Source organism: Aotus nancymaae, unplaced genomic scaffold, assembly GCF_030222135.1.
Source record: "Aotus nancymaae isolate 86718 unplaced genomic scaffold, 86718_ANA_hifiasm-v0.15.2.pri h1tg000008l, whole genome shotgun sequence".
Taxonomy (NCBI): Eukaryota; Metazoa; Chordata; class Mammalia; order Primates; family Aotidae; genus Aotus; species Aotus nancymaae.
The window spans coordinates 50,917,407-50,925,775 of NW_026988419.1; the positions used below are offsets into that span (position 1 = coordinate 50,917,407).

Consider the following 8,369-nt stretch of genomic DNA (forward strand, 5'->3'; position numbering starts at 1 on the left):
TTGTTAAAATATTAAAAGTCTCTTATTTTGGGAAACTAAAAAATTACAAAACTAATATGTAGTATACTGAAAATTTAAAACATTAGATAATTAAGCATTCAAGTGTTTTATTTCTTTGTAAAAGTGTATTGAAAGTGGTTTGGACAAGCATTTTTTCTATGCCTTAGTGAATTATTATACTCCTTTATAAATTTGGATCAGCTTCCAACATTTTACCTTTTGCCCTTTCAATGTTGTAAAATATCTCTGAGATTTCCTTTCATTTGAAGGGTTTTTTTTTAAATTACACACATATATTTAACAGTACAGTTTTACAGAGTGCTTAGAGCTCTTTTCTTCGTATTTATAAAAGGGCTTGAAACATATGAACTTTCTTTCTTTTTTTTTTTTTAACGGGGTCTCGCTATATTGCCCAGGCAGGTCTCGAACTCCTGGGCTCAAGCTATCCTCCCGCCTCTGCCTCCCTAAGAGCTGGGATTACAGGCGTGAGCCACAGTGCCCGGCTGAACTTTCCATTGGTAATCATACAACAGCACACCCAAATCTAATTCCTAAATAGATGATGCATTATAATTTGTTTAGAATTTAAAGGCTTAATGGCAAGAATCAGGGGAGGAAAGGAGTAAGTTTATTTTACATAACTGACCAAAAAATAAATGCAAGATAATAAATAGAATTTAATATGGCCTCGTGTGCCCTGAAGGAGGTGGTGAACGATTTGGAGGGATAATTGCTATGTCCAAGTAATCTCCTATTTGGAACTTCTGCAACTGCAGGGTCATGGAATCATCAGTCCCCTCTCTGCCAGGTATGGTGCTGCCAACCTCCTTAACTCGATAGCCAGGTCTTTTAACATCTGTAAAAACAATTGCAAAATTGAAGTGAGTGCCCTTCTTTCTAGCTTCTGGGTAGACTTCTTTTACTCAACTTGTCAGTTATTTCAATGTTGCATCCATCCAAGTGTAGATTTGCAACTCGCTGGATGGTACGTTTCCCCGGGAGAACTCGTCCATTCGGTGGTGGCGAGGTGGTGGCAGCCGTTGTTGGTGGGGAATTTCTGCAGCAAGCAGAAGGCAAGTCTTCTCGCGGTCAGTCGGTTTCTCTGGCTCCTTCTTAATTTCCTCCTGGGTAACGCGTGACTCCACCGCCATCTTCCTCCTACGGCCGGCCTGTTTTACTTTACTGTTGTTATTTCCTCTGGGATATCTTCATCATTTTTGTCACAACCACTTTCCTCTTTTAAGTCTATACATTTGCCTTCATGAAGTTCCTGTGGCTGCAAACATAGTCTTTTGAATAGGAGGTGTCAACATTCCCACAGTCAGCTATTTCTCCTAAAATTCCATTAATATTCAATTCAAATACTGTGAAGTCATGCCAGTTTCTAAAACACTAAAATCTGCCTTCACTGGCAGTGAAATATTTCTCTTCAGTCTCCTTATAATTACTATTTCCTTTCAATGCAGCACCTGACTTCAGTGTTTGGCCTACATGACAGTTAAGCTGATCGGGGTTTTGTTTTCATTACACTCTTCGATCCTAAGTAAAAGTAAATGCTCCGTTCTACCCTAAGTAGCTTTCTGTTCTGAGTGCGATTTAAAGTAAACAATATTGAAGCTATATTACCTTGTTTTTGAATGATTTGACTTCTTCAACATCATTTGTTCACTACCTTCAGGCAGTGCTAGGTCTCATCCTGTCTTTACTTTGCGGTCTCCATTTTCAAATCCCATCACATTCAATTTCACTTTCAGCATTATCACTTTTACTTTATTTGCTGCACTTTAATTGCTGTTGGTCACTTTTCTCTACTACTGATTTCTTTAACGTCATATGAGCTTAATACAAGGAGAGAAGGAGGCAACCCAACCAAGACTTTACTGTCTGTGCACGAACTAAATAACAAATAGGAAGTGACCAATCACTAACAGAATTTGAAACGACTGATGTGATTGGTCACTGACCATGATACATGTCTGTTATTTACACAGAGATTCATGGACTAAAGAGCTAGCAGTGAAGCTTATACTTTAAGCAATTACTCACAATACACTGTGTAACTGAAATTTGAACCATGTTACTGCCTTATCAAATTAAATGATTTCAAGAGAAAGAAGTTGTATAAAAGTTTGTATAGTGAACAATGGGAAAGTGAGAATTTGCCTCACATCAGGCAACTGTGGGTGTCTGGTCTCACAGCTTCTCATCTGATGCTGGGATGGCAGGGTGGGCAATTCCCTCTGGGAGGGCTCTTGGCATTCATATTCCTCTTCTTGATGCTTTTGTCATCCTTTTCCTTCCAAAACTAGCTTGCCTGCCTAGGGAGCGAGTAAAGTCAATGAGTGTGAGTTATGTGAGAGTCTCAAAATACCAGACCATCTCACAAAATAGCAAAGATGTCACAGGAGGAAAATAGACTGAAGTATTTATTGATAAATTGGGAAATTGTTTTTAAACATCTGGACCTGTTACAAGTAAATTATCTGTTATGACATCATTGTCTACAAAATGTGCCTAAGGCTTAGGCACATTTGTGTCACATATGTATGCATGTGTTTAACTATTTATTTGTTTATTATTAGAGCCTAACCTCATAATCAAATTGTTCTGTTTGAGCCCCTAAAGTGGCTTGTCACTGAGTGAAAGTAATTTCCCATGGCAGGTGCTCCCAGCAGGTGGCTGCTCACGGTACCTGCATCCGAAAGGTAGATTTAGCCAGAGATTTTATTTTAATAAGAAACCCGTATTGCAGCCGAGCCACCACTGGGTGATGTGCCAAAATTCATGTCTGCAGCATGATTTATTATGTGAAAATACCACAGAACTAATCAGTGGAGTTACTAATTAATACAAATCTGCATTTTTTGCATAAGCAATTAGTGTAAGGAGAGAGCAGTGAAAGTGGAAGTTTGCCTCCTTTAATCTCAGTGCCTACTCAAGCGGAAAGACCCACCAGGGCCAAACTCCGAGATCTACATTTGGAATTTTCCTCCTTTGATTAGTTAAAGACATAAAAGGTCAAATTATCAATATTTAATTCAAGTGAAATGCATTTGTTAAAAAGGAAAGAAAACATTTTATTTAAAGAAGGTGAGACTCTAGGGATGAATTCTTTAATCAAAAATGATTATATTTCTCATTACAGTGAAGTCTGAATAATACTTGATAAGGATTTTGTTTACTACTAATAATGATATTTTGAAAATTACATCAATAAGTGTGTGTGGGGGGGATGTGGTATATATTTCTCAGATTTTAAATTGCCAAAGGAGCTTTCTCTTCTCAATTATGTCTTTACTAGACTTTTCCAGTATATCTTGGATAAGTTATGAGTACTCCATGTGTAATATTTTAAATCTGGCATGATTTAGCTAATTGTGTGGCTCACTGAATCTGAGTAATACCATTTAACTTCTGTTGGCTTATTTTTTCATTCATTTACCATAAATTGTTTACAATATGAAATAACTGAAGCATTGATAAAATGATGGTGAAAAAGATTTATATTTTCAATAAAATTTATACTTCATAAAACATAAGCAAAATAAAAATCATGTTTAGAGATATTCTTATTATTTCTGTGGACAGTAAACAAGAAATTCATTGGACAGAAATTCTGTGGACGGTAAATAAGAAATTCATTTTGGTTTTGAAGCTGTGTGGCAAATAAGTACAAATGTTGGAATAAGGACTATTTCTTAACGTTATTCAATATATGATTTCTGTCTTTGTTTCAGACTAGACAGCTCAAATTATAGATTAAGCTCTTTCCTTACCCCTAAATCTGGCTATCAGGTTTTCCAGAAAATTTACTGTGAATATGCGGCTAATTAGATGTAGACTTACAGGACTCTTTGGTTCAGACATGGTGGCCAATGGTTTTTTGTTTTGTTTTTGTTTTTAAAACAAAGCCAACAGGGAAGAATGGAAGGAGGAAGGGAAGGAAAGAAGGAAGAAGGGGAGGGAGAAAAGGAAGGAAAGGAGGAAGAATGGGAGGGAGAATAGCAAGGAGAGGTAAAAGAAGGAGAGGGAGAAAAGGAGAAAGTAGGGGAGGGAGGAAAGGAGGAAGGAAGAAGGGAAGAATTTCTGCTGAATCTAGTAGGCGAACGTCAGGGCCTGTGGAGTGGGAATTGTCCACGGTGCTGATAAGTTGAGGAAGTCATTCCTTCTACAAGTTGCCTGGGGCTGAAAACCTGGTTTGCCGGCGTTCCTCCCGTGCCTTTAGGAACTTGCCCCGGTCTCCTCTCCCAACCCCCTGCAGCAGCCATTGTTCTTGGGAAGCTCCGGCGCCGTCGGTGTGTCACGGCTCTCCACTCCCGAAGCTACACACAGCTACCGAGGATTTTTGTTTACTTGCTTCTTTCTGTTAAGGCAAAGATTGGCAAATAGCGTGTGCTTGTCAGTTCCCTGGCCCTGCGATCCCTTTTGAACCGCAAGCTGTTCCTCGATCCCTGGGAAACAGGTGTGCGCCCTCTGCTCACGCTCCTCACCCGAGAGCAGGTGCGCCCGTGGACATACACTCACGGACAGTCTCACCCCACCCACTTATACACACACTTACATACACATTCACATTTATTGACACACATCTTCACACAGTCATGTTCACATACATACTACCAACCACACACTCATATGCACACACGATTTGCACACACATTCACATAATCTTGCACATTCATAGGCGTACACGGATTCGCACACATACATTCAAGTGCAATCACACACTAACACTCTTGCACACACAGCGCATCGGACGCACGAGGCCTTGAGCAATTGTGCCGGTGACCCACACCTGCCAAGATGGTCCTACTGCGTTGATTTTACATTGCTGGTTCTGCGTGTTGGATGGTTTAAGGAAAGCCCCTCAATCCCGACGGGGAATCAGAGACAAATCCTTCCAAGGTCTGTGGGAGCCGAGAAAGGAACCACCGAGGCCTCGTCGGGACTGGGAGGGCATAAATAATAAATAAAAAGGCCCAGGCAGGCGGAGCTGGGGAAGCCCGGCACTAAATCACTCCCCAAATCACAGTCGCATCGTGCTCCATCCAATAGCTCTAAGCGATTTGTAGGGTTGGGGGTTGAAATCAATTTTTTCCGTTCTCGCAGGTGCAATATGAATCAATTATCTTAATTAAGATTATGCCGCAAGCCCAGGAGATTTGGGGAGGACGGGTTTTGCGCTCGGGGCGACGGCGAGGCATTTTAATAGCATCTCTCTTGCGCATGGCTCTCCCCGGTTGCCTGCCTGTCGAGCCTGGGCAGCTCCAGCCTCAGGCCAGGACCCGGGAGCCCAACTGCCTCCCCTGGGGCGGAGGCGCCGCGTCAGCGGTCTAGTCCGAACTCGCGTCAACCGCCCACCTCCCACCCCCCACCCCTCGAAGCTCTCTGGAGCCTCTGAGCTACCGGGCGTCTGTAGGACCTGCAGCTCTCAGCCCTCGACTCCTGCGGCCTCTGCGCCCCACGGTCTCGCGGGCCCCTCGGTTACCCCGTCCCCCACCCTCGTCTCCCGCCCCTGGAACGCGCCCAGGCGCGGACACCTCCCTCCTAGGTAGGGCGGGGAGAGGACGCGGGAACCTCTCGAGGTCTGCGGGGCCGCCCAGGCCACACTTGATCCTTTCATTGAACGCAAACCTCCCTTTGCAAGACCCAGCATCTGTTTCCCTGAGAAACAGGTCACCGCCGCGGACGCCGGCCCTGCCCTGCTCTTTATCTTGGCCCTGTGAATGCTTCGCCCCCACCTCCCACCTCCCACCTCCCGCTTTCGCCTCCAGCCACACGCTTCCCACCCCCTACGTCCGGGCCACTAGCCTCCATCCCTTCCCCACCCCCATCCCTCCACACGCCTCCCCCTTCCCCTCCGCCCGGCCCAGGCCACACTCCCTTCTCCCCACCCCCGGCCACACGCCTCCTCCCGCCCCCCTTCCCGCCGGCGCTCCGGCTGCCGCTGTAACGGCCGGGACGCCCGGCCAGCTCGGCGCGCTCAGAGCGGGGACCCGGGAGGCGGCAGATTTGGGGCATTGCTCGAGGGCAGTGAGTCATGAAAGCGGCTTTTGTTGCCCGCGCGTGCGGTTCGCGTGCCGCTGGGTAGCCTGCAGCGCCCAGTGGGGACTGGAGCTGGGGGAGTACAGCTAACGGGCAGCGAGGGGAGAGAGAAAAAACTTAGGGAATCAGGAGGGGGGAAAGTGTGCAACCGTCCAAACGTGTCCAAAGAGAAGAAAATAAGGAGGCGGGGCGAGGCCGCGGAGAAGGTCCTCAGCGCTAAGCCACGCCGTACCTTCAGCTCCGTCCTCTCTCGGCGTCCGGCTGACTCTGTTCTCTTGCCCCGATATCTCGCGGCTTCAACCCCAAACAAAATGCAACTCAATCCAGGCCTTGTCTGGGCTCCTCCTTTTAGGACCTAACTACCCCCCCATCTCCCGGGAGCCCCGTGGGCACTGGCTGAGCGTCGCGATGCCGGCGCCCCGGGGTCGAAATTCTCCGCGCAAAGGAGGGTCACATGAGATCGCTGCAGGCTGGGAAGCCCAGTAACAGCCATCGTGAGACCCAACCTCAGCCCGGTCTCTGAAACATCCTGGAGTGGCCTTTCCTTTGTACAAATCCCTAGACCTGAGCTAACAACGCTCAGTGGGATTAGAGATGAATTTATCAAGGGGAGAGGGAGGAAACAGACTAGTAATTCCCACACTTTATGTATTTGAGTCTACGTCTGGCAAAACACTCGGGCGTCCCTCTGGCCCAGGAACATCTGACTCCGCCATAATTCTTCTGTATTGTACGGGATGTAGCAAACTAGAATAGTTTCTGCTTTCTGAGGGTGACGGACAAGGATTTAGCAGAGAGACCTCTAGGCCACCCCTGACCTCGGGGTTAGCTGGAGTCCGTTCTCCCACTCTGTCTCCAGATATCCTCTGGAGTTTCCCAAGGTTGGAAAAACGAGAGCCTAGGCACAAGTTCCTTTTGCCTGCAGCACGGTACGCTGCCAGTCCGGACAGCTGCCGGGCGAGGCGCAGCACTTAGCTTGGCCCTGCCGCAAATGTCCTCGGACCTCTGGCTGTAAACCAGCTTCTAAGGGCTAGTACTCCGACGCCTCTCGAGTTTTAGCCCAACTCTGAAGATACAGACAGTACAGGGGTAAATCCTGGGACCAGGCTCCTGGGTGAATTATTTTATCTTTTCCTATGCTCTTTGTCAGCCAAGTGAACGTAGAAAAGCAAGCAAAACTCCGGAACCTCACAACGATTCATGCCACGCTTCGGTGGCACAACTCCTTTCTTCCTTTTTTAGATTCACACTGTGCAAGGAAGGCTGCACCTGCCACCTTCAGACACCAGCGATCTGGCTAGGACCCACCGCCTCCACCTCCACTCTCTCCTCCGTCCCCACACTTTCCCAGATGCACCCCACTCCAGCCACTCAACACTGACACTGTTTGCAGACTCGAGGGATGTTTAGGGCAACTGCCTTTAAATAAGTAATTCACGTAAGAGGTATTTATTGCAGAGGGCTTCAGGTCTGAGAGGGGGTAAGGAGTCAGTTAAGGAAGGAATAGAGGCAAAGCTGGGAAAGAATGAACAGACAGGCCAGTTTCTTTCTTTCTTTTTAAAATGTATTATTCTGGAAGATCCTTGTTCGAAGAGAGTAAAGAATGACTATTTAGGCAACAATATATAATGGCTCCTTCAGAACTGATCGAGAATTTCTGTAGTCTTTGCTTGACCTGCAAGGTGGGAGCTTCAAATCAGAGGCTTTGAACCCTGGAAGAGTTTGCAGCCATTAATCTTTCCCGGGGTTGTGCTAAAGGCATTTCTAGAAAGAGCTCGGAAAGACCGGTTCAACACACACCCATTCCATCTTCTCTTTGAAAAGGTTTGTTTGAATCAAGTGTGTTATAAAGACTCGAGATTGAAGGGAGCAAGAGCGCAGGTCCGGCTGTGGTGAGGTGTCCACCACCGTACTTGTGGTCAATGCTTGGACTAGAGAGCCGAGGCCATGCAAAGAGGGCTGGCCAGGGAACCGGAAGGGTCCCTGGACTAGCTAAGTGAGGGTGCCCTTTGCAGCAACCCAGTAGCTATGGTTAGAGGGCAGAATCTAAGCGTCAAAGAAGCCCCCAGCTCCCACACAAGAGAGCGCAAAGGCCAATGGAGCCAAGGCCTCTGGAGAACTAGCTCGCTTTGAGGACAAGATCCTGGGGATGGAGGTGGGAACTGACATAGAGAGAAGGTCTCGAGGGACAGTGGTAGGTGAGGGTCTGGACACGAAGGATTGATTGCATGTATGGTAGGGATAGAATGGCAGGTACACATTTTCTGTACGGAAGGAACTGGGACGGACGTCCGGTTAGGGAGGTTGGGGAACTAATCTAAACG

The 8,369-nt window shown here is 46.6% G+C and overlaps 1 protein-coding gene across 1 annotated transcript; it reads right to left on the bottom strand.

The window, feature by feature from the left end:
• Nucleotides 1-430: 430 nt before the first annotated feature.
• Nucleotides 431-2,413, bottom strand: LOC105728295 (histone deacetylase complex subunit SAP18-like). The gene is given in 1 exon segment (XM_064372850.1): nucleotides 431-2,413. A coding segment is annotated over 1 exon segment (474 nt). The 5' UTR covers nucleotides 1,152-2,413; the 3' UTR covers nucleotides 431-677.
• Nucleotides 2,414-8,369: the final 5,956 nt, after the last annotated feature.